This window comes from Parasteatoda tepidariorum, chromosome 5 (assembly GCF_043381705.1).
Source record: "Parasteatoda tepidariorum isolate YZ-2023 chromosome 5, CAS_Ptep_4.0, whole genome shotgun sequence".
In the NCBI taxonomy this organism is placed as follows: Eukaryota; Metazoa; Arthropoda; class Arachnida; order Araneae; family Theridiidae; genus Parasteatoda; species Parasteatoda tepidariorum.
Window position 1 is genome coordinate 32,167,841 of NC_092208.1, and position 27,825 is coordinate 32,195,665.

The 27,825-nt window shown below is 26.3% G+C and overlaps 2 protein-coding genes across 4 annotated transcripts; one reads left to right on the forward strand and one right to left on the reverse strand.

Annotated features, from left to right (window-relative positions):
• The first annotated feature begins 135 nt into the window (after window positions 1-135).
• On the forward strand, window positions 136-19,439 carry LOC107444173 (male-specific lethal 3). Of its 2 annotated transcripts, XM_043042748.2 has the most exons (12): window positions 136-368; window positions 2,839-2,921; window positions 3,334-3,429; window positions 4,480-4,618; window positions 5,628-5,720; window positions 7,620-7,762; window positions 8,544-8,687; window positions 9,345-9,625; window positions 10,491-11,030; window positions 13,627-13,711; window positions 16,191-16,314; window positions 19,190-19,439. In XM_043042748.2, the coding sequence occupies exons 1-11, from the start codon at window positions 258-260 to the stop codon at window positions 16,273-16,275; spliced, it is 1,800 nt and encodes a 599-aa protein (XP_042898682.1). In that variant the 5' UTR covers window positions 136-257; the 3' UTR covers window positions 16,276-16,314; window positions 19,190-19,439. The 2 variants fall into 2 exon arrangements, with proteins under 2 accessions (XP_042898682.1, XP_042898681.1); XM_043042747.2 differs by lacking the exon at window positions 19,190-19,439 and having other exon boundaries at window positions 16,191-18,974.
• On the reverse strand, window positions 17,364-25,542 carry LOC107444180 (uncharacterized). Of its 2 annotated transcripts, none has more exons than XM_043042750.2 (6): window positions 25,204-25,542; window positions 21,579-21,628; window positions 20,335-20,442; window positions 18,509-18,547; window positions 17,857-17,904; window positions 17,364-17,495 (listed from the first exon to the last, which is right to left on the reverse strand). In XM_043042750.2, the coding sequence occupies exons 1-6, from the start codon at window positions 25,301-25,303 to the stop codon at window positions 17,454-17,456; spliced, it is 387 nt and encodes a 128-aa protein (XP_042898684.1). In that variant the 5' UTR covers window positions 25,304-25,542; the 3' UTR covers window positions 17,364-17,453. The 2 variants fall into 2 exon arrangements, with proteins under 2 accessions (XP_042898684.1, XP_042898683.1); XM_043042749.2 differs by having other exon boundaries at window positions 21,579-21,631; window positions 25,204-25,536.
• Between the last annotated feature and the right edge of the window lie 2,283 nt (window positions 25,543-27,825).

A 27,825-nucleotide genomic window follows, 5' to 3' on the forward strand; every position in this document is an offset into this window, starting at 1 on the left:
TTTTTTTTACTTTTTTTTTCATGACGTAATATCTTTTAATGAAATGGCATCACTTTTGACAAACTGTTTGTTTTCTGTTNGTATACTGCGCATGCTTGAAAACATGCCTTGAGGGATCATCCTGTTTCCTGAGGATTCACAGGCATCCTCACGCTATACACTACCTTTAAATGGCTGTTAAGAGATTTACGACGGAATTTAAATTATCTTTAAGATTTACTTTTAAAAATTAGAAAAAATTCAACAAGTTTTGTAAAATGGTTTCGACAGTGTCTACTAGAGGCATAAAATTTAAATTTAGTGAAGGAGAGCGTGTTTTGTGTTTTGAACCTGATCCGACAAAAGCAAGAGTTTTATATGAATCAAAAGTAAATGATATTGTTTTATACCTACATTAAAATGTTTAATTTTTTTTTAAATAAAATTACTCCTAAATTTTTGTATTTAATTTTAACTTGTTATTTTTGTAACTGGTATTTTGGTTTGGTTGATGTTAATCGTAGTAATAAAGATTTTCTGACACTCTTAACATCAAGCTGTCAAATAATCAAATTTTTTAAACAAGATTTTCTACCATGCATGCTAACACCTTAAAGGTGAAAAAAAAATTATAAGATTAACCTTATTTTAGTTTCTAACATATTTCAAATTTTATTAGAGTAATAAAACATGACAGTACTAGTATAATGCATGTTTTATTAATCTTAATAAAATGTGCTTAATGATAGAAACTAGATCGTAAATGCAGGTTAACAAAATCAGCATTTATATTAGTGTTCTCTACCAACTTTTTTTAAAAGTAAAATTCTTAAAAATGGGCAGTATTTTTTACATATATTAACCAACCAAGATTATTTAAATTTAACTTTTATATTGAATTTCCTATTTTTTATAAATAAAATTTTTTAATTACTGCTTATTGAAAGGCAAGATATTCTTATTTTTGTGCCTCGCTGTTTGTTGACAATTTATGCTAAATTAATTAGGGGAACAAAATTAAAAATTATGATTTTATGCATGCTTCTTTTTCGTGATAAAATTATTGGGAAAATTTTGGTATCAGAGCCTGTGCCTAAGTAATTGAAAAGAAACTTTGAGTATGAAATTTTGAGTAACTGAAAAAAAAAATATCCGGACCAGCCCCCAAAGAGATCATAGATCGGCCCCCGAAGAGATATTTTCATATTAGAGCCTGTTCACTCTAACTACTTTCGTAAAAGCCTCAAAGGATTTTTGAACTTCAGAAATTTTAAAAATAAAAAAAGTTTGCCTGAGGATGTCTAGGGACTATATTTAAGTCTCTTTCCTCAACTACTTTTTTAATCCTTTTCTGTGATATACAGTACAGAACCCGTTATCCGGAAATCAGAAAACCAAAAAACCGAAACAAAATTCGATAAATTTTCCCACCATTTAAAAAAAAAATTTTTTTTTTAAAGATTTTAGGATTTTTCTTTCTATTTTGAAAGATGTTTACCTTACCATCGTTTGTAAATAATCATTGGTATATTCCTTCATCGTTTTTTCTTCTTTTTAAGATTATTTCAAAAAAAAATTTTTTTTAGTTGGATTTAACAATAAAAAAAACGGCTTTTTGTAGCGATTCAGAAAACCGGAAAAATCAGTTATCAGGAATAGCAATGGTCCTGATCGTTTTGGATAATCGCTTCCCTACTGTATTTGTTTTTCATGCACCTCTGCACGAAATTTGCAAATTATTATTTCAGCACAAGGCAAATATGGAAGTCTTCCATTCTCAACTTGAAAGGTAGCCACCACTGGACAAATTACTGCATTTTCTCTCTCTCTCTCTCTCTCTTTTTTTTAATTTTTTTTTTTTTTAGTGTCTGTCTGTGCATTTACAAAAACCCTTTGTCGTCTTGTTGATGGTAGGTATTGAAACAGAACTATTCCCAGCAAGTTATTTGTATGCATTTATATTTGATACTAAGATATTGTTGGCAAAGATACATCTTTACAAAATATATTTTTCACAAACATATTAATTGATTTCTCTAGTGTATCTCTAGTGTAAAACAATAATATCTATTTATTCCTGATTATCTTAAACATATGTTATGTTAAATTTATGTTAAACATATGTTTTCAATATTTCAATGGGATGTTTTGACCTGAAATTTAGTAAATTGATGTCTTCAAACAACTCATGTGAGCTTTAATCTAAATTCATAAAAAAAAATAATAATAATAAAATTCTGACTAGATATTAATGAATTTTTTTTATTTTTAAAAATGATGAAAATACTAGAGCTTTTAATTTTTTTTCTTTTTTACCATAAGAGAAAAAAATTAAACCCTGTCCTAGAAAGAGAATTAAAAGAAATCATAATAAACCAAGATTTGAGTCTCTTTGAAAACTTGCATCAGCCCCCAGGTAACCGAGCCATCAGCATGCCTGATTGCATAGTCAATGGTTGCAGGTTCGAACCTCGTTCAGAGCATGGATGTTACCCTCTGTGTGTTCAATGAATAAAACTTTCGGCATCTTCCAAAGCAAAGAACGAGAAATTTAGTACCTGTCATTAAAAAAAATTTAGTAGTTTGACAAAGAAGCAAATTATGATTTTCATGATGACAATTAATTTATGTTATTTGTGTATTAACATGATTTTTATTTTATTTTTTTTATTTTGTAAATTTATCATAGTCAAAATTTTTACTCTCTTGAGAAAGATAGCCACTGTACAAAAAGCAAAAATAACAAAAAGTAATTTATGAAAATGTTATATTTAAAATTCAGTCCCAAGACTAGTCCCTTTAATAGGCCTACTTCATTTTCTTTTCACTGATCCACTTATTCTGCTTTTTATTTTTAAGGTACTTGAACTTGTTGTTAGTAGGGATGAAAGAGGAAGGAAAGTTCCAGAATATCTTATCCACTTCCTTGGTTGGAATAGCAGGTGAGAATTCTTTTTGTTAAAAGTCGAGCAGAACCTCTTTTAATGATTATATCGATTATTTTAAATAAATTCGTAATCAAGAGTACAGTGATTAATTAAAAATTGGAACCTTTACATCTACGAAGTCACTATTTTATTTTATAATAAAACTAAATTAAAGGTTAACCTTAAAATCATAATATAACTTTTCGTGTATCGAAATCTATATAAAATTTCCAAAGTTTTGATATGTTTACGTTTTCAATTTTAACATTAAATGTGTTTAATTTGAAAGAAAAAATTAAGAAAAATCTTCTACATTTTCTGTTATTTTAGTTTTATTTATTAATTATGTGTTTTTCTTTTAGGATAATGTGTACTTGACATTGTTTTATCTGCCAGATATGTAATAAAATAATTTTTCCCCCTTTAGTTGGGATCGATGTGTAAGAGAAGAATTTATCTTGCCATTTACAGAAGAAAACATTGAACTTCAAGCTAATTTAGCTACTGAAGCTGCTCTTACTATGTGAGTACAAAATATCAAATTAGAAATGGCTCAAAAAATTTAAAACCTTTTGTTTTTTTACATGCTGTAAAGCTTATAAGTAAGTATTAGTATTAGAGTTGAAAAAATGTACTTTTTCTTAGATAACATAATCCACTGTTTTTTTTTAATGTTTTAGCATTGTAGCTTAATTATTTTGTATGTTCAGTAAAATCTCCTATTGCTATTCTCAATACCTTTGATTTTATACTTCAGTTAAAAGAATTTTCACTCAAAACGATCTCTCACATTTCAATTATTCATTTACAAAAGTTCTCATTCCTGCATCTTTACCATTGTCTTGAATTTAAAGCAACAGAAAATGAAATGGGTTAACAAATATTGGTCAAATGTATGCTCAAATTACTTCATTCATGCATGCATAATTTCTCTGAATTGCATAACATAAAAATTAATAATAAAGATGCATCAAAAATTGACATATATTGTGAATGCTGAAACAAGATTCATGTAAATCAGGAAGACCGCCCATGAAAGATGCAGGATATCTGTAAAAAGCAGAGTTAAATTGTCAAATCATATATATTATTGACTGTATGAATGCTAAAATTATATTTTACAATGACTTGAATGGGATGACTATTGAGGGAAAGTATGTTTATTAAAGATCAATTTAAATTGTTCCAAGCAAAAGAAGAAGTATGTTAAAAACTGACTATTTAAAAGAAAATTCATGTTAGCAACTGGTGGCAGTTGTTTGGTAATTGCTGGTAATTTTACTTTTACGTAAGAAATTATGTAAAATATTTTAAAACAGCTGTTCAAATTGAAGGATTGAATGTAATTATTCATGTTCACTTTTAAAATCTTGATTTAAATACTCAATTTTTATGTTAGTTGCATTTTAATGGAACTTTAAGAGGTAAATTTGATAAAAACGCATTTTGTTTTCTGAACGAAATTTTTTTGTGATTGGATATTCTTGGGAGAGTGATTTGTGGGTGGTGCCAATAGTATGTTTCCTTATATAAAGAAGGTAATTTTGTAATAATTTAACTATTTTTTTTTCAGTAAAGGAAAACGCAAAATGAAATTACCTCCTCTTATCAAAGAAACTCTTGCCAAAAAGCAATGTGCAGAAGAAGAAAAACAAAAACCTGAAAAACATGAGAATTCTGCAGATTCAAGTTCTGAAACAAATTCTTCAGATGTATGTTGTAAAATTTTAAATAAATTATCTTTGGTTAATATTAATGTGTATGCAGTTCATGGTAATAAATAAGTATTCTTGATAATTATTTCTTTTTTGATGCATTAGATCTAAAAAACATAAAATTGAATTGACCATTAGGTAGTCAAGACTTGGTATGAACCAAGCAGACATTTGCTATTTTAAAAGAAACAACTATTTTAAGCTAAATTTAATGTAGCAAATGCAGCCTGAACATGTAGCTCCTTGTTTATATATATATATTAAATAAAAATAAAAATATTGAGTTTAAAATTAAATACAATTCAATTTAAAGTTTGTGCTTTACAATTACAAAGAGTAAAAAAATCATAAAATAAGTAGTTCAATTAATGATTAAAAACTAATTGTAATTCAATTAGTAAAATTCATATTATTTCTCTTTTGATTAAAAAAAAAAATTACTTATGACAATATCGAATAAGCTTAAAGTCTATTCATACTACAAAAAAAAAATTTAATATTTTTATAAAAGAAAAGCATTAAGCACTTATAATTTAATTTTAATAAATTATTATTTATTAAGTGCCAGGTTTCATTATTTCTTATGTTTAATTCCATTAAACTAGCTAAAGTACTGAGAATTAATAAATAATTTAGTAAAGTTTAAAATTTTATGTGAATACATTTTAGAGCTCTTTGCAGGTACTCTAGCTGCACATGCAATAAATAATCAGGCCTTGACTAAGGGTTAAGAACTGGACTGAGAGGAATGCAGGACAAAGTCCTTGGCTCACCCTGGGCTGTTGTGCACTGGTGTTAATATTATTTTATGATTTTAATGTTATTTTATCCTCAAACCTGAATGTAGATTGAGATTAATAGTCTTTATATTGTTCTATTAACTAAAAAATCTACTTATCATATAAAGTTGATTTAAGGTTCTTTTTTTTAACTGTTTATTCCTTGTATATTTTTTTTAATCGCTTCCTTTTCCTTTGATGTTAAAAATTTTCTTAATTCTTTGCAGGAAGAATATGAAAAAGAAGTCATAATTAACATTCCAGATGTATTGAAACGACTGCTAGATGAAGATTTTGTATATATAACTCAAAAAGATAAGGTAAAAGGCAGTTTAGTTCAATACCTGATTGTATCAATTTATCCTTTGTGAATAATCTTAAACGTTTGTATAACCTTTTATACAACGTTATCCAACGTTTGTATAACCTTTGTGAATAATCTTAAACATTTGTATAACCTTTTCTTTCTTCCTTTTTAATGTTAGAATTTTTTTCCTTTTTTTATTCAAAACCAAAAAAAAAATAATAATAATAAATCTATTGCTGCATAGCTTATCATGTTTAAAAACTAAAAAATTCATTTGTAGATATGGTTTGGATAGGATGATGTGACCTGATGTTAGTAATAATTTTGCTGCATAGCTTATCATGTTTAAAAACTAAAAAATTCATTTGTAGATATGGTTTGGATGGGATGATGTGACCTGATGTTAATAATAATTTTAAATTGTTTTTCTTAAATTAGTTTAATATTGTTACACATTAATTGTATCAATTAATATTCTTTGAACAAGTTATGTATAATGCAGAACTGTTTACATCCCCCAACAATTTATGTCAAATCTTGAAGAAGAAAAAATCTATACTGTAAATAATAAATTTTTTTTTTCAAATTAAATGTTAAAAACAAAATTATTCATTATTAAAAAGAAAAGTTGTAAATTAACATGTGAGGGTTGTTTTTTTATCTTTGGCTTATATCCGCAAAACATTTGCGATTATCAAAATGATCATTACAGAAAATTAAGTAAATTTTTGATCTTTTTCATCTGTGTTTTATAAAAAATCTATTTAATATATAACAATTTTCTCAATCCTGAGATTAACTATTATATTTAAGTTTTATTACATCTTCTATTCTAATAATGTAGTGATATCTTATATTATTCATTTCTCACAAAACAACAAAAGCACTCAGAAAAAGTTTTTCAATAAGGTTTGGAAGTTCTTTCTATTAGGTTTGATGGCTTCAAGCGAAAATAGAATTTTCTTGAAACACTATTCCTTCTTCTTCTTTCCTTTTATTTTTTTTTCTAAATTTAATGATGCAATTTCTTAAAAACTAATGTGCTTAACTTATAAAAATTTTTTCACTTCTTCAGATCAAATTGATTATTTGACATTGAGTTGAAGATATTATTTTAAATTTAGCACATTTATTTATTAAAGGCATATATGGTCTAAATTTTTCCAAAAATTTTATTTTTTACCTATTAATTCTTTAATACTATCAAATTTCATTGTTCAATACTTCATCCTATATCTAATTCTGTCTAGAAGAAGCAGGAAGAATTTAAAAACTCTCAGAGCATAAGTTTTCGACAATTTTATAAGTCTCCAAAAAAAGAGCTAAATTTTCAAAATGTTTTTAAATACTCTTCAAAGTTGTTCTTTCTAAGGCTTAAGGTTATAACCATAAAATAATTATCTTATTAAATTCAAAACAGATTAAAGATAATGGATTAACGATGAAACAAATTAGATTAAAGATTAATTTTTACTCTTCAAAACTCATGTAACCTCTAAAGTTGCAAAAAATCTCTACATACCATAAAATCTAAACAAGGGTTCGATATTTCTTTGGAACACTCCCTTATGTGCATTGAAAGTTGACGCTAATAACATTGCTTTTTTGCAGGTGTTGAAATATAAGGATAATTACTTTTTGTCATTTTTATTTTTGAAAAATATAATGTATATTTTTGGAATTTGAAATAACTTTTCATTTTTTCTAGCATTTAAATACATAAATGAAATTTTTGTTCTCTGGAAAATATGATAATACAATTTGGTTATAAATTACAATTCTTAAGTCTAACTAAATTTATTTATGTTTATGTAAATCGAAAAATGAAAACTCATTACTTTCTCAAATTAAAAACACATATATTTTACAAGACTTGAAGTATGTATTTCAATATTATTTCGTTTTTTTTTAGTTGGTGAAATTACCCTGTAGACCAAATATTATTGCTATTTTAGAAGCATATGTTAAGCATTTAGCAGCCAAATTAATCTGTGCCTCACCACCTAAAAACTCAAAGAATGGCACAAAAGCAATGCCATTAGATGTAAATAATAAGTAAGTACCTATTATTATTATAATGAACTTTTCTTTCTATATATCTTCTGTTAGGCACCACTTGATGTCAATTAGTAAAAATATGTAATTTTTATTAAGGGAAAAAAATTTTATTCAAAATGACGCCTAAAACATTTGTATATAAATAACAGTTGAATTCTCTAAACATGTTTTAATAAGTTGTATTATATATAAGTGTTACTGAAAGTAAGATTTGTTTTGTAAAATACATTTCTGCCTAAACAAATTTTCATTGAAAATTTTGAAGTTCCTTAGAAAAAATTGTTTTTTTCATTGAAAAATATTCTGTTGAGAGAAATTTTTCACTGAGATTTGCAAGAAAAAAAAAACTTACCATGCTACACATATTTTTTATATTTGTATGATATTATATATATCTATATATGCACACACATAATTGCTATAGTAATATAATATATAATTATTGAAAATGTGTTCTGAAAAATCTTGTTTACATAATTCTTTTTCTTCCTAACATGTTACTGTCACTAATGTAAAAAAATTTTATCTTTTTTACTTTGAAGTGTTGGCAGTTACGGTTTCAATATTGTATGTTGTTATTTATTCATAAAAGAAGTTTTCCTCTGATATTTTGTTTGCAAAATTATAGCAACTTTAGAAGGAAGTATTTTGTTAAAGTTGCTACAATTTAATAAAATTTTGCAACTATATTATCGATTGATAATGCTATTCATGCATTCTTGAAAATATTTAATTTTGTTAAATGGTAATCTTTGAAAAATATTTATTTATTTTTTAGATTAAGTCTTTGTAAAGAAGCCATGGATGGTATCCGCATTTACTTTGACTTTACTTTGCCTCATATTCTTTTGTACAGACAAGAAAAGAAGCAACACTATACAACAGCAACAACCTGTTCCCCAATGACATCAATGTTCAAATGGTTAAGTGTTTTATATTTTTTTAATATCGTGAATGCATTTATCTACTTAATATAAAATTTTTATCAACCTTGCTAAATATATTAAACAAAAACCTATTTTTAAAAAATAGTTAGGCAAAGATTTTTTTTCTTAATATTATTGTAATTCAAACAAATTATTGTATCAAGAACATGTTATGCAAACTACGGATAAAATATAATGTGTTTTTAATTATCTCTTAAATCAGATATTGATTTCTGATTCATATTCTTGATTCATGATTTTTTTAAATTTATATACTTTTTTAATAGGTGCATTAAATTAGAAAAGAAAATACTTTTATTAAAGAAAATACTTTTTTAATAGGTGCATTAAATTAAGTGCATTGCACTTCACTGACTGTAACAAAGTTATAAAGTAAAAACAAAATTTGTAAATAAAATCAAAAACAATTGTTTAAAAAAAATGGTGTTAGTAAGTCTATTTTTACAAGTATGTTGTACTTCTAAAATTATTATACTTGTTAATTTCTTTTTCTTAAATCCAAGCATGTTAAGTGTTCAGAATAATTTCTTTGTCATTTAGTTTGCTCTTTCTGATATTTTAACTTCTAAAACTATTTTCTCTTTTTTTTTCTGTATGTATGCTCTTATAAATTTTTTTTTATTATTTTACAGGGAGCCTCGTGAAAATATGGAAAATGTTGTTGTAAAGGTTGAAAAGTTAGAAAATGAAGTAAATAAAGACAATTTTAAAAATATTAGTAACACCCCTGTTATCAAAGCAGAACTTGAACATGTTTTAGCAAGCTCTAGAAGCAGAAAAAGCCTTCGAAGTCAGTCCACTAAGACTGAATCTCCGAGTAAAAAGGAGAGTTCCACAAATGGTGACATGAACAAGAAATCTGAAAGTTTAGAAAAATCTCATAAAGCTAAAAAAACACCTAAAAGAAAACAGAGTAAGTTTTTTATTTAATTAATTTGCCAATTCGATACAAATCTGTAAATATTAATAAGATGTTTTACAATTTATATTTATTTATTTAAAAAACTTTTAAATAATTGGCATTAATTTCTTTCTTTGTAAAAAAAAAAAATGCTATATAAGTAGTAAGTTGAAATATAAATTAAATAATTTTATTATAAATTTTTTATTATACAGTTATGTATTCGTCAAAAGTATTCTAAAAAGTTATTTGTTCATATTTTAGCATCTTTTAATGAACAGAAATTTTTTTTTAAGCTGACCTTAAAAATGCAAAATTTTTAAACACAATATTGTAAGTTATAACATTAGACAAAAACATACTTTTTTTAAGTAAAAACATTTTTTTTTCAGAATTTAATTTTAATTTCCTAGTTTTTTAGGTGTGTTTAGGAGAATTTTTTTCACAAAATAGTGAAAAAAATTCTCTTGTACAAAATAAGCCTCTCAAATGAGTGGCTGTAAATTAATATTTCAGCACAAAAAAAAATTTGTATAGTTTTTGCAACATAACATAGCAATATTAAACAAATATTACATACTATTGAGATAGGCTAGACTAATAACGTCAAAACTTGTTTGTTTACTTGAGAAAACGTTGAAAAATGATTTAACAGGTAATTAAACTGGTTTTGGTGTTTTTAAAACTGACTTTCTCTTTAGCGATTCATCAATTTTTATTGCTTCCTCGCTTAATTGCTAATTCGAGACTTCTAATTTGCAGTGCATATTTTTTGACAAATATTTTATAAATATATAAAGGGCAGTTATTAAGAAACATCCTATATTTCTATTGTCTGTGAAAGCACTCATTTATGTATATTTTTATTTATGTATAGAAAAAGCAAATATTACTCCTACAAGAATCTTAAGGTCAACAGAAAAACAAAAACTTCAACCGCCCAAAGAAGAACCTCCACCAAAGAGCCCTGTCGGCACACCTCCACCCGACATCAAGCGCCTCAGATCTGCAAGCCCCAATCCTACTACTACAGTCGAAACACCAACCCAACCTCGAATAACACGGAAGTGTAGGCAACAAAGTATGTCTCCACCACCCTTGCCTAGCCCAAGTCACCATGCCCATTCATCCCATACTGTAGAAGAAAAACCAGTGCCTACAGCTTCTACTTCAAATATACAATCTAGCAAAGTGTTACAGACTTTTCCTCTTGTACCTAATTGCATCAGTTCATCCAATTCATCGAGTCATTCCGCATTTTCAGACCGAAACATGTCTCATCAGTTTCATCTTAAAAAGAATGAAGCACTCTTACAAGAGACTCTCACATGGCGATTAGTACCTCAGCATTTGTATGAAAGCATTCCCGCTGCACCTTCTCTCATTTATGGTCCCCAACATCTGCTCAGACTTTTTGGTAATGACAAATTTCTTGTCTGTTATTATATGTGGATATATTAAATGTTTTTACCTACACTATTTTCCAAAAGTTACCAAAAACCATTATTACCATCTTAAGAGTAATAAGCTGCACCTTCTCTCATTTATGGTCCCCAACATCTGCTCAGACTGTTTGGTAATGACAAATTTCTTGTCTGTTATTATATGTGGATATATTAAATGTTTTTACCTACACTATTTTCCAAAAGTTACCGAAAACCATTATTACCATCTTAAGAGTAATATTTCGTATGCTAAAATTTTTATTATCTATAATTAGAATTGCATGTTTGTTACAAAAAAAAAAAGCCTTGCAAGAAATTGCAAAATTTTTCCTGCATATGAATGTATATTTTGAAAGACATGGACATAATACATATAATAAAATTAATGTGTATTTAAAAGTTGAAAGGTTTGTTTATTTTAATTTAAACAACATATAATTTTATTCAAATAAACAAAATTTCAGCGCAAAATATTTTATTCAGTTAACCCCTTAACTCCCGCGGGCGTATATATACGTCTCGGCCAGACGATGCGTTAACTGCCGCAGGCATATATATACGATTTCCCGAAGTACGATGCTTTGCATTGCGCTGCTATAAATAGAACTACACCCCCTTCTTCAGAATGCAGTAAAATGGCCTTGAAAGTGTTCGCTTTGCGAATGTATTGCTAATTTAGGAGGAGGGGGAAAAGGACGTTATGGAAAAGTGATATCGTATTAATCACTTGTGTGCATTTATTTCAGTAAGGTCGGGTTTATTCTTTTTTCGCTTTCGTCTCCCGTATGTATTTGGTGCTTTTTATTCTTTCCATCAACGTCTTCAAAGAAAAATGCATCGCGAAAATGTGCTGTTTGTTCAAGAAAAAAAATTNTCTTAAGAGTAATAAGCTGCACCTTCTCTCATTTATGCTCCCCAACATCTGCTCAGACTGTTTGGTAATGACAAATTTCTTGTCTGTTATTATATGTGGATATATTAAATGTTTTTACCTACACTATTTTCCAAAAGTTACCGAAAACCATTATTACCATCTTAAGAGTAATATTTCGTATGCTAACATTTTTATTATCTATAATTAGAATTGCATGTTTGTCACAAAGAAAAAACCTTGCAAGAAATTGCAAAATTTTTACTGCATATGCAGTGTATATTTTGAAAGACATGGACATAATACATATAATAAAATTTATGTGTATTTAAAAGTTGAAAGATTTTTTTTATTTTAATTTAAACAATGTATAATTTTATTCAAATAAGCAAAAATTCAGCACAAAATATTTTGTTCAGTTAAACAATTCTCGATAATGTTTTGTTTCCTCATTCATCAAATATTTATTTTCTAGCATTTCCACATGTTTTTAGTGGCTAACTGAATTTAACTTTTGTATTTAGGGAGAAAAGCATGCTATTCTTATTAATTTATAATCATTTGGATAGAGAGACCTTCTGACTTTGGGGCTTCATTGAACTAATTTCATGTCATTTGATTGTCTTTTATATTTTATCAGATATACATTATTAATTTTGAAGTTTCTGTTGAAATGTAATTTAAAAAATTGAAAAAAATCTGACATTTTACATAATATTCGCGCATTTTGTAGTATTTTGAGAAATTTGCTGATCTTATTAAAATAAAATAATAAAAAACATCAATGATATCTGTATAAAAATTCATGCCACAACAAACTTCTAACTCTGCCTGTAATTATTAAATTTAAATTATATTTTTTAATTAATATTTCCAAACATATTTGCTTTATGAACTGAATTGTATTATTTTGAAAATAAAAAATTCTGAGTAAATTGTGCATATTTGCCCTTGTGAGAGGAAGGCTCTATAGTGAAACTGTTATTCTGCAAAATAGCCCTGTTTGTATCAGCAACATTGAACTATAGTAAAGTGGTGAACGATAGGTGGTGCTATAACAATTAAAGGAAAATAAATTGTTTATCTTTTGCAGTATAATATTACATTAATTAAATTTCTCAGTTATTGCATAAAATTTCATTTAGTATTTATGGAGGAAAAAAAATTTGCAATCAAGTAGTAATTTTTGTAATAAACTAAAAATTTCTTCACCAAATGCAAAATAATATACTTTTTTTTATTAGTCATATATGTTAAAAAATTTTAAAAATGTGTGTTAAAAGTATTAAAAGAAATTTTACAACTTAAAATACTATATATTTATACTCCATTACCCAAAATGTATAATTTTTTTTATTAGGAGTTTTTTTTTTTTTCTTTTTGTACTCATTGAAAACAAGCTATCTCCTGTTTTTTACCATTTTTTTTTTAATGTTTAAAATTATCTGAACCTAGTTTTTTTTTTAATCTTTTTTCACTGCCTGTAATTTTATTTTTTTATTTATTTTTTTTTTTTTGCAATTAAAAATATTTGTATTTGCTGATTGAAATTTTTGATGCTTGAAAAATAGTTTTAACAAATCTATTTGAGAATTGTTTTTTTTTATTATTATTATTTATTTATTTTCTGTCTTAACGCATTGCATTTTATTGAATCTCAATTTTAAAAAAAATTTATGCTAACTTTTTTTTTTTAGTTAAACTGCCTGAATTACTGTCTAAGATGAATGTGTCTAAAAAGAAGATGATTATATTATTAGACATCCTTGAAAGTTTTCTGTTGTAAGCATTCCCATTTTCATACTTTGCTTTGTGAAATATTTTAGCTATTTTCTTTCATTAAATTGTCTTGATTAAAGAATAATATCAGTATATAGATTAGTAAGTTTAAATTAATGGGTTATAATTATTTGTGTGCTAAATTTGTTTGAGTTATAAACTTTGATTTCTGAGTGAATAGTACTGTATCAAAATAGTTTAATGCATATGTTCTAAGACAATGTTTGTTTTCAACTGTTGGTTCGATTTCAAATAATAAGCCAAAAAAGCTTCACCTCTAAATAAAACCATTCATTTCTAGCAAAAAATTAAATATTAATACTTATCTATTTTATTTTATATTTTGAATCTATTTTTTTTAAATCTTATTAATCCTGGTGATTTTTGGAGTTTAAATAATAGATGTATAGTGAGCTGAAAAATCTTTTATTACGTTTTTTCTAAATATGAGATTTTTCCCTTTTGATTTAATTTTAATGGTTTGAAAGGTTTTAAAAATGCTAACTAATTGACATTAAATATAGGTCACAAAAAAGGTACCATATTTGAATAAACCTATTTTTTCTAAACCTATTGGAATTTTTAATTATCAAAATGAGACATAGCAATCTGAAAAATATAGTCAGATCTGTTTAGGCATTTAAGCAATCAAAAGTTTGACCCGTTAATGTCAATTTGACTTTTTGCATATTTTGCTCTCTCTCATGAACATTTTATGTCAATCAAAAGCTTTTTGCATATAATTCTAAAGCTTATTTATCCAACGATGGAAAAAATACTTTTCATAAATATTCCTTATTATTTCTGTAATATTTGTTAAAAGCTTATGAATTGTACTGTATATAAATTTTTATTACGTTATTTTAAACTTTATGTTGAAATTATACTAATGATAAATTTTATCTACCGAATAAGAAAATTTGAAGAAAGTCAGTGGTGTAGTTCTGGAGAAATAAAAATTTTAATTTAATTCTAGCTTTTTTAAAATTTTGTAACTCTCAAACTACCAATTTATTCAAATTTTGGATTTTGTGATTTAAAATTGTGTAATTGAAAATGTAAAAATGACTATGTCTAAAAAGTCAATTTTTTGCTATCGTTATTAAATAAAATAATAATTTTTTAAAGTTATATTAGTTTTATTTTTGAATACTAAAATTTTCCTGTTTACTTAAAAAAATCTCTTAAAAATTAACATTTGGTGCTGTATTTTAAAAGAGGGTAAAGTGAAGTGAAATTTCATTTTTTGTGTCTGATTTTGTAACTTAATTAATAGTTAGCTTTAGTTAATAAACTCATTGATTCCCTACTAATTTTGACCCATTCCCCATTTTTAATATTGTTAAAAACTCATTCAACTTTTCCAAAACTTTGAATATATACAGTTGTGCCGCAATCCATCATTTTCCTGTTTCATTTTGTGTTAATGGTCCCATCACAAATGCTATTCCTGAAATGTTAATAATACCTTTTAGATCACTTTTTTAAGCCAGCTCATTCTTGCATCTACTGTTTAGAATTTCAACTATCATTTAAAAATATCAAAATTTCATTTGAGGAGAAAAAACCACAATTCCCAGTGAAGAAGACAATGAGGATTTATTACAGTTTACAACAGTTTAAGGTAAATGCCTCAAACAACACGTTTGATCTTTATGTATCAGTTGATGAAAATGTTGAAACTTGTGGTGTTGTTGGCTGATTGCAAAAGCTGGAATGTAAAGTAATAATGATAACGGGGGTGAAACGCGACCACAATCAGTGCCATTTTCTAAAGGCTTTGAAACAACGAGCAATATTCGTACTTACAGAAAATAAACAACAATTTATTAGTAATGCCAAAAACTTAATGTTTGCAGTGAGAAAAAAAGTATTCACATCAAAATTTTCAAATATTTTAAATAAATTTGTTTAATCTTATTTCTTTTGCTTCGTAAGTAATTTTGCATTCTGTAAATAATGTTTTCAGTTAAAATTTTTTGCACTGATTGTATACTAATAAATTTTCATGTCATTACTTAATATTTTGCATTGACCCGCATACATTGTTTTCCCTTATCTATTTTACACAATGAATGATCCCATGAGAAACAGTCAAATGAGGTTCTACTATACCCTATTTATTCAAATTATTTCTAACATGTTTTTAAAATTAGACGAAAACAACGTGGAAAATGGTGATATGCATCAGTGCGTTAATATTTTTTTATGTTATATAATGGTTATGTTTCTTATGTTATGTAAACAGTACCTTAGGTAGGAAAGAAGAGCTTCACTTGGAATTTAATAAATTTGTCCGTTTTTAGATATTTTTAATTTTACTTTCACTGTTTTTTTATCAAGCATGTTACAGGTTAAAGAAAATGTCAATTCCATTTAGAATTTAATGATAATATTTTTTATGCTTCATTAAATAATTCTACTTTATATTTTTGGTAGTATTTGTTCATTATTTTTTTAAAACATTTTAATTTTATTTCAGGTTTCTGGTAGAAAAAAAGAATGAACTGTTTTTGCCATCTGCGTATATTGATTCCTGTGATGAAGATCTTGATAAAAGTGCTTAGTCTAAACTATGGCATCAAAAACATTTGTTTATATGTCATGTATGTAATTAATCAGTTATGTGATATATTTTGTTTCTATTCAATTTTCACTTTTAACTCATCTTAAAAACATCCACCATAAATCCATGTTTAAATTCTGTCTTAAATTTTGTAAATTAATATTAAGCTAATAAATTGTAAAAAAAAAAAAATTAAAAAAAATACTTGTTGAATAAATAGATATACAATCATATAAAAGCTTCCATGTTATTAAACCGTTAATTTTCTCATAATTTTGAAAAAACGGACGTAAATAATAACTATTTTTTTATTCAAGAAAATTGTACTAAGTGTGTGTACAATTTATGTATTCATTTTTAATTTTTGGGTTAATTTTAAACTTCCAAGTTTGATGATTGCTTAAAATAAACTAACTTTCATATCTAAATACATTACAAATAGTCTTTTACTGCCATGTGGTATATAGATTAGGAAATAAACATGACTCCAGGAGTAAGAAACAGATTGTTTTAATCTTTTTTGGCTCCTCACCTTTGAACATTTCAGCTCAGAAATATCACAGGCACAAGAAATATAAGGCAAAGCTTCAACTGGTCTTTCTGATGGGAACAAGCTGCTTGATGTATACATTAACATAACGCATTTGTGATACAATTTATTTTGTTTAATGTAAGCATTAAGTTAAACGTGTTTCTGATTAATATCCATTTTTTAAAATTCATTCTAAAAAGATTCATTCTTAAAGTCTACCTCCAACCTGTAATTATAAATTCCTATCTAAAAATCTTAAATTTTAATGAACATAATATTTGTAACTCTTTATTTATTTATTTTTTTATTAAAAATAATTCATTACATTTTGGCAAATACTTTTATGATAAACATTTTCATGCATTTTAATATAAAATTTCTATATCACATTTTATTTAATATTAACATAAATTGCTTTTACTCAAGTTTGCATACAATTTTCTCTTCTATACACCACTTTTCAACTGAATAACAAGAGAAAAATAAACTTTTCTTTTCATCAGGAAAAACATCAGCCGTTGCAAGCACTCAGTTGCGTAACTTATTAATCATTAAAACATGATTTCTTAGAAATGTAGTACATCTTCACAGACTTGTATGATTTGATCAATTATTAAAAAAATTATAATTGCAAATATGTTAGATTCTCATACATCAAAAAGTTTATCAAAGATCTTTTGTAGGCAAATCTGAAAGAGAAAAAAAAATTACATTTAAGAAAATTATAAAATATATTTAGGAAATTGTTGTTGCATCTGCAAAGTTTGCATATGTAATTGAAATTTACATTTGGGAAGTTATTGAAATGCTGCCTGTTTGCTTAAAAAAATTTATGTCACAGAAACAGATGTTACAGATTTAAAATTTAATTTTCAGTGATAGATTCATTATATGAAATAACTTGTTTTTGATTTTTTTTCAGTCAATACAATAAAAAAAAATTTATTCTTATTACTTAGTTTTTACTTAACCTAGTTGTTGAAAATATAATGTGATCTTAGTACCAGCAATGGTTTATGATCAGATGAAATATCAACAAATATATTTTACCTGAAAACTATTCAGCTTTTCTAATTCAATTTCATTTTGCGAAGTATCCTGTAAAAAATAAATAAATGAACATAATCTTCAAGTTTACGAAATGTTTTAATATTCATATATTGTTGGAAATAATTATTTCAGTACTGAATAATACTTAAATTGAATGAACAAAATTTTCAGTTGAATAAAATGTTATCATTATTTAACTGCTACTGAAATTAATGTTTCAGTGCTAAATGATATTTAAATTAAATGAATTTTAAAGTGTCCAAAAATTTTAGATAATGCTTGAAATTATTTTAGTTCTGAATGATATTATAATCAAATGACTCTTAAAGACAAATGTATTCAGTGTAATCTATCAATACATAACTGGATATTCTGAAATTAATTTAAATATTAATTTCAGAATGTTATTCTGTATATCATATTCAGTTTTGTAATTGAGAGTCAAAATAATATAATTTATTGCTGTTTAATTAAAAACTGAAAAAATAAACAAACACATTAAAAGGTAAACATAGTTTTTAAATTAAATAAATGATTAAGATCATTTCATATTTATAAAAATCGTTTTATTTTTAAAGAAACTTTAGTGATATTTATTGTATTTTGAGAAAAGTACATAATTAAAAGGATATGGGTATTATGTAATACTTACATAAAGATGAGCTAAGTCTTTCTCCCAGCATAAAAACAACTGAAAGACATGAATTCTAAATTACTTCTAAATACATAAATTGAGTTTAAATTAAAATATATCTATATATTCCTTTAATTAAGGAGGAATATTGCTGTAAAGTTTTCACCAAACTTATTTTTAAATTCTACACAACTGAAAAATAGGAATAGCAGAAAAAATTATCCTAAAGGTATTTATTGTAAATTGAATAAACTATACTTTGCAAACTTAAAACAGTATATTTCCAACTAGAATATTTAATAATTCCTACAATTTGCATCTGATTTACCTAAATATTTGACAGTATGTGCAAATGTCGTTACTCAAATATAGTTTCTCTTGGACATAAAAGTTATTTAATCTTGTTTATAGTTCTTGATTAATCAAATGTTAAAACCTGACTTTTCGAAAAAATATTTGTTCAAAATAAAAAATTAAAACCAAATATTTTTATCGAAGTTTATTTTGGAAGTTATTTTGAAGTTGTCATAGTTCTTTCGAAACAAAACAAAAAATACAATTTTTGAACTGGATTCGGCTCCAGAGTGGTGTAAGACACTCAACAACGTTTCAAGAGTCATTTTTCTGTCGGTTTTATAGCTACCTTATTCTTAACAGAAGACTTACCTTAGACTTAAACAGATTTATTTTTCTATTTAGTCTATCTTGGAGACAAGGTTGTGCCAAACCTCTTACTGACTTCAACAGCATTAAAGAAATGCTTATACAAGAAATAGGACAAAATATCAGTAGGTTACTGGCAAGCTATATGACAGAAAATTACAAACTCAAGCTCTGCATCATTTTGAAAATTTGTAAATAGGTTAGAATTAGTAATGTTTCCACATTCATTTGAAACTCTGGTTGTGATATTTTAATAAACATTAAAGTTTCATATTATTTGTGCCCACCTAATTTTTTACTACATTTGTGCAAACTCAAATAAATCAGAAAGAAGTAATTAATTTCGTACTAATAATTTCTGCGGCATTCTGGTTTAAAATGCAATCTTAAAGCTCGAACTTCCAGAAGGGAATCTCAATTCCTCTATTGTATTTAAAGGTCAAGTCTCAGCCTTAAAATAGATAATTAAGCATCTTTTACTTCTTTTATATTATTATATATGTAATAGCATACTTTAAAACTCAAAAATAACTTTACAACAATAAAAATTTGTTGGAGCTAATAGCTTATTACTCTTACCTATGCTATATTGCTATTATCCGAGTTAAATTTTCGGAGTTACGAATTACAGCGTTATTCATAATTCCCTCCTCCTGTAAACGCCATTTTACTACTGGCTACAACTGTACAACTGGCTTCAGTGGTACACGTTACTGCCATCTACCGGCAACTGCTTAAATTAAAATTTGGAATAAAGAATACTTATGGAATAATTTCACATGTTCTTTTTTGCCATATTCGTCTTCGTTTTTTTACTATAACGCTTCGTAACCCCGGAGAGAATTATGAATAACCCTGTACTTTAAAAAATTTTAAAAGTGATACACATATTGAATTGCAATATAATTTTAAAAACATAAGTTTAGAATTTATTATGTTATCGTGATTACTGATGTTAAGCGCTTTAAGGCATTTCTATATTTCTAAGCAAATTCATATATGCGTGAATTACGACTGGGCACTTTTTTAAACAAAATAACTTTCTTTGGACTTAATTGTTTGAAAATCGGCGAATTTTTGAGATGCGATGTACTTTTAAATATACAAAAAATTATTGAGTTTATTATAATTTTTTTAACTGTAAATAGGTATAAATTTTTAATCTTAATAAATCCACTTACTGAATCTCTAATATCGTCTCTGTCACAGAACATTTCAGCTGCTCCCATCATGTTTTCTCTAAAGTTGTCTGTTGCATTTCTGCAACAGCCATAGACGATTTCTTGTCCCTGGAGGTAAAAATTTTGTGTTTTGTATTTAAAAAGAAAAAACAAAGCGTCATTGCAATTATTCATGATAATGATTATTTCTACATTCGTGTGTGTGTGAAAGAGGATGCAATTGAAATTCCGAAATTTTTGCAACTATCCATAGTACTCTAATCTCGTCTGCAGCTACTACTATGTGTCTGATGACAATATACAAGTTTCAATCGTTTTCTAACTGCTACTAGCATGATTTATCATCAATCGAAATTTTAATCATTACCCGACTAGCTAGAGTACTCAAATTTCAATCGAAGTTTTGTGTCTGGAGTCACAACAAGATTCAATCATTCCTTGACATTAACTGGCAGAATTTATGTCCAAATAGTAACTAAACTAACTAAAGGGCTGAAATTTCAACTGAAACTTTTTGCCACATGAAAGGACAAATCACAAATTTTTCCTAAATATTGGAATTAAAATTTCTTCTCAACTTCTGACTTAATCTAACTAACTGCCATAAAATTAAAAAGAAGAAAATAATAAAATGAAATTTTAAAAACTACATTTTTCAAGCCGGCTAGATAGAAGAATTAGAGTCAATAACAACTCTGAAACAACTTTTTCTTTTTTAACTGTAAGAGATTTAATTATTTTTAAATTGTTCAAGAGATTTTGATTTGCTTTATTGCTGATGTTTTTCACGGCCTGGAATGAACTTTAACTGCGAAGGAGTACTTTTTAGTTTTTGCTGAGAAAAAGTGTTCTAGGAAATTCTTTCCATTCGATAGGTTTCGTTTAAGAATTCGCTGATTCGCCAATTACTTAAAATAATTGTAATGGACTAGATTTGTAAACGCACACACAATCGCTAAATTTTAGAACCTGGATTTCAGAGTATGGTAGCATATGTCTATAGTATTTCACAAAAATCGCCGTAATGCTGGATTTAATAAATAAATAAATAAAAAACATGAGATACAATTTTAATATTTATTTTTTCAAAAAATTTCTTCTTTTAAATTCATATTTGCTATTATTTCTAAAAAATGTAAAATCAAATCGATATTGCAATGCATTCGTTTTTGATGTAAAAATTATGTAAGGTTTAAAATGCTTTTTTAAGACATGGAACCATGTTATACTCTCATTATACTTACTGCTACCGGTAGAAGGCTTCCACACTGTGAAACATCACTTATGGTTTTCTCTGCTAAAATGATAGAATATAATTAGACAATTTTAAAAGGTTTTCCAAAATCTACAATGGTAAATCAAAATATCAAATGCAATCTTTTAAATGTGTCAGTAACTACAACCTTAGTGATAATGTTGTTGTTACTGTCAAAGTGATTTTCAGTGCATTAAAATGATCCCCCTCCTATTTTTTTCAACCATTTTCATTTATTTTTCTTTCTTTGTGCAATTTCTGTAATGCGGAGCTAGTGGAGCTTGCTTTGGTTCGTCGTTGGCGTACGCACCAAGTTGAAAAAGTTGAATTTCTTATACCCTTATTTCTTCCAAGAACTTTATAAAATGGGTTTATCTCCGACACGGGGCTTCTGGAGCCTGCTTCAAACTGTTCTATCATTATTCGAGAACAAACTGAAAAGTTGAATTGATTTTCATCTTAAGAGGAGATATTCTTTCCTTCTCTTTTTGTTATAATTAAACGATTTAGTGTAGAATTAATGATGACAATAAACTTGTGATGTTTTTAAAATAAACTCATTTTAATACAAAATACTTTCAAACGCTACATCGACAATATTTTGTCACTTTTTCATCAAAATAGAAATTCATATTAAATACATTTTAAGAATTTGACTGGTGTAATTTAAGTTGAACGATCATTCAGTTGGAGTGTTCCCTAAGTAAAATGTATTATTCTTTAAGAATTTTATTGTAGTTTCAATTTTCTGAAAGGAATATTTAAAGTATTGATAAAATAATTAATACTAACTGTTAAATGACAAACTTCTCAAAACTGCAATAAGAAATATATTACAGCAGTGTGACTTTTCTATTGCAAATAAAATTCATATGAAATATGAATCGGAAAATTGAGTCGCTCGACTGAATTGATCGAAGCATTAAAAGTGGTGATGATGCAATTAACCCTTTTGAAGGCAGTGGTAAGTATACTTACCACCACGTTTTACCACTTTTAATTAGGGCTTCCATTTTTCAATAACTTCAACATTCTTGAAGTGAGTTTGAATAAAATTGGTAACCATTTGTCACTTTTAAAAAACGTATAAAAGTTATAAAATACATAATTCCTTTTGAAGTGTGTAGCATTTAAGGAATTTATTTTATAAATAAAGAAAAATAAAAGTCAGTAAGTTCCTAATAGGTCATGTTAAATATATTTACCACCAAAAAAATGGCATTTTTATAAACTAAATGAGTTTTTTTTTATATCAATTACTGCTCTTAAAACAATTTCAATTCCAAAATTACTTAAATTTACCTATAATAGAAATAAAGGGCCCATTAAAGGGTTAAATAAAATATTCACTGCACATCATTCATAGTGTTAAAAATATTTAATCAGTGAGCACACACAATTGTACGAAACTGATGTTCTTTAAATTTGAATTCAACATTTTCATTCAATCAAAAATGCAAGAATTTCTCTACGTACTTAAAAGTCAAATTATTTCAGAATTACAATTAAGCTACTATTCAATTTTTTGATTAGTTTTAATTTATTTGTAGTTTGAATTACGAATTTCTAAATGATTTGTATTGAAACATTAGGATGAGGAATGAATGAAATATACATCTATTTATTAAATATTTATTTATTTTTAAGGAAGTAAATGCTACATTTTATAGGATTATATTTCGGGAAATGATTCTCCAGAAAAGGATAACAGAAAAAATGTAAGAATATTATTGTTTAAAAATAACGATAATTAATAACGATTTAATTAAATTACAATTTAACTTCTTTTTTTTTTTTAACTGTTAAGATATCCTTGAAAGCTAAAATTTTACGATCATAAAGCAGGATTACAGAGGATAACTATATATATATATATTTTTAAATTCATCTTAAAATGTCTACAATTTTCAAAAAAAAAAATTTTTATTTTAAAAAATATATATTTATATATGTATGTTTAATATTATATGGACGCTATTCTTCTCATATCTGTCAGGGTCACGTGATGTAATAACACGCATTTTCTGATGTTGCGAGCTAAAAGCTTGATATTATAGATATGATCATTTTTTTTTGGTTTTGTTTTTTTAAACAATGGATGAAAAAGAATAAAAAAATGGTGAATTAGTTTTTGTAGAATTTTGCGTTATTTCTTTTGTAAAAGGTTACGACTGACAANAAAGTCAAATTATTTCAGAATTACAATTAAGCTACTATTCAATTTTTTGATTAGTTTTAATTTATTTGTAGTTTGAATTACGAATTTCTAAATGATTTGTATTGAAACATTAGGATGAGGAATGAATGAAATATACATCTATTTATTAAATATTTATTTATTTTTAAGGAAGTAAATGCTACATTTTATAGGATTATATTTCGGGAAATGATTCTCCAGAAAAGGATAACAAAAAAAAATGTAAGAATATTATTGTTTAAAAATAACGATAATTAATAACGATTTAATTAAATTACAATTTAACTTCTTTTTTTTTTAATTGTTAAGATATCCTTGAAAGCTAAAATTTTACGATAATAAAGCAGGATTACAGAGGATAACTATATATATATATTTTTTAAATTCATCTTAAAATGTCTACAATTTTCAAAAAAAAAAATTATTATTTTAAAATATATATATTTATATATGTATGTTTAATATTATATGGATGCTAATCTTCTCATATCAATTTTCAAATTTTAATATTTAAATATAAATTAGATCTCTTTTCTTCATAAATTTTATATTTATTCATGAATAAGGAAATCATTGAAACCATGCAGTTCCTTATTGACATTACAATCCGGCCCCATAGCAGTAATGCAGATGTAAGGCCGGAATAACGCTGTTATTTTGCAGGCGCAAGGAGTTACCTCGCCCCTTCCTGAAGTGCTACAAAATTAACGATAGCGGATCTTCTATTACTATCTATTTACCGTTACTGTACCTAAAATTCATTCTTATCCATTCAAAATCTTAAATATTCATGAGTTAGAAATTTTTTATTTGAGGTCAAAAATGAACTAATTCAGTAACATAATTTCTAACATAACTTAATATTTCTTGGTATTTTTATTTTATTTTTTACAAGCTTCAAAACTTCTAATTTACGTTAAAAAAATATTTTTTATGTTTATAAAAAGAAATTCAAAAATAGATTTATATATATATAAAAAAAACTTATATTTCACCTTTAAGAATTCGATTCAAAATTATATAATATAACAAACTGTAAATCGCGTTTATTGTTTTTGAAGAGAAAATGTGAAAAGCATGATTTCTTAGAAAACGCCATGATAGTTCGAAGAAAGGAAACCCCAAGAAGTTCGAAGATTCCTATGCGCTGCACATTGCTCAACTCTGACTTTGCTACATACAGCAAATGGGAAGATATTTTACATTTTTGCGAGGAAAAATTATTTGATAGATGTAAGTTTTCAAAAAAAGGAAAACATTATAAATTTTCTCAAAAAAAAAAGAAGAAAAAAAAACTTTTATTATTAAAAATTATTCTGAAACTGAATGGAAGACTTTCAATTTCTTCTCTAAATAACAATTGATGCATATAACTATTATTAATAAAATTTTAAAAATAAGAATAAAAAAATATCACCACATAAAGCTGTTATAAGCTCATCTTCTTCAACTTCATCTTCGTACGCTTTCCCCTTCATAAACCACAAACAAATTATAAGAAACATGAAGTTATTCATAACTGTAACCAGTAACAATCGCGGACACAAGATTAACGATGTGTGTTCGAAAATAGAAAAGATTTAAATGGGCTCACAAATCTATTTCGCATTTGCTCTTATAAGCACTCGACCATTGGGATGGTAATTTTATTTAGAACGACACTTTTTATTACATTTGGACTGTCGTAAAACAAATCTATGTCACCGAACCATTTCACCATAGAATTTTCAACAATGCTTTTCTATTTCATTATGTTCGGAGAACAAAAAGTTTCCGACACTGACGGTCCTTTCCAAAGTGCCGTTAATTAATATTTTGGAAAGTTTAAAAAGTAAGTCCGATGAACCTGAAAAATTTCGGTTAACCTGTGAAATGAATAAAAAAATAAAAGTATTCTACCATTATCCATAAGTCCTGAAAATTGGAATTTTCGATGCGAACTTTTTTAATTTAGTTTAGTGTACTGGTTCATATAGCTACTTTGCCACTCAAATTGCAAATTAGTTTTTTTTTAAAAATTTCTTTAATTCTCATATCTATGATCAAAACGGAATAATCTTTTAAAATTTTATTTGGTTTTTCAGCAGCAGTAGTTGAAAAAAATTTTCTCACTTTTCCGAAAGTGTTAATTTAGAACAATAGCGTTATTGAACCTTTTTGTTACGATTTCTAATTTGTTAAACTAATGGGCACTTTAACTTCATTTTCTTTTTATATTTAAAGTGTTAAAGTTAAATTACACACTTTAGAAAATATTTTCTTATTTGGTTTAAAGAAGTTTTTTAAAATCATTTTACCACTACTGTGTATACATAATTTTAAAAAGAAGTCATGACATCAATTCAGAAGGGAAAAAAACCTCGATGAGTTCTTTCTGCTTTAGTTTGCTTTTATATGATTAAGTCATTTAAAATAAGATTTGTTCTTCGTATTGTAGAAGCAGTTGCACTGTACTGCGAAGTACATGCCCCGTCAGGAAGGAACTCTGATCTCACTTTTACATAGACCTAGGCAGGCCCGGACTGGGAACTAAAATCGGCCCGGGCATTTTAGAGATATCGGCCCTCTACTTCACATAAACACCGCGTGCGCGAAGCGTACGCGTTTCCTAATGTATCATTTTCAGGCATTTTTTACTTATAAATTCTCATGAACGTAAGTTAATTTATTGAGGTAAGAAAGTAGATAAAAATTGCTTAATAATCCTTTATAGAATATATTTCAGTTTGAAACATAGGTTGATAAAATCAAAAAGAAGGTGAAAGATGTAGAGTTAGTAAAAATATTTATTATACTACACATACATGAATGATTTACATAAAAATTTTTTAAAAATAGATTTAATGCTTCTTCAAAAGTCATTAAATTAAAATTAAATCGAAAAGAAAGTGAAAGATGAAGAGTTAATAAAAATATTTATTATACTACACATACATGAATGATTTAACTAAACATTTTTTTTAAAAAATAGATTTAATGCTTATTCAAAAGTCATTAAATTAAAATTCAATTTAATGACTTTTGAAGAAGCTCACTATTTTCTGCCACTTTATTGATTATGTCGTCGCTATTTAATTTCATTAATAGATCTTTTTCCATTGCCATTACCATGAGAGCATTCAAATTATCTGAAGATAAAGTACACCTCATTCGATTTTTTATTGCTTTTAATGTGGAGAATGATCTTTCACAAGCCGCCTGACTTATTGACAATGTTAGTAAATATTTTAATGCTAGACCAATTAAATTGTAAGAATTGGTCAACAAATTGAATCTCTGTAATATTTTGTAGCAACAAATAACACAATTTTTGTACGCATTGCGTGTCTCACTTTTTAGACTTACTTCTTCTTCTGTTTCCAAAGTAAAGTCGTTATTATCTTCATATGAATGATCTTCTCTGATTATTTTATAATCTTCTAAGTCTGAATTTTTCAGTTTTTCCCAATGTAAAGCTAAATTTCTTAGTTCAATCCGCAAATTTTCACCTATAGCTGTTTCGTCAAAGTTTAGCAAGAGTTTGTTAAAATTTGACGTTATTATTGAGTATTCGGGTTATTATTGATTATATTGGCATTAAAATTGAGTTCGTTAAATTTTGACTTGTTTTTATCCATTACTCAGCCACCAAACTCAAGACCAATGGGAACTTTAACTTTGATTTAAAAGCTGCTCAGAGTGTTGATCAAATTTGACGCCTTCTTTTCTTATATAGAAATCCAAAAGGCTAAAAAATGGAATCTATTGGAAAAGGACAAATGGAATTTAAAAAACACACAAAAACAAATAATACATTATATTAAAAGTCTAGTGAAGAGACATACAGTGTAGAAAATTCTACTGGATAAAATAAAAGTTCACGTTTGTGCAATACTGGAAATAATAAAGAAAGAGAATCTTACACAGCACTAAAGACTCACAGTCGGACAGAGATTATTTGATTTAATCATGTGTCAACAACGACATCTAACAGTATCTCCAGGAACTAATTTAATATTAAGTTATAAAACACAGGGTGATTCAGACCAAACGTGCCACC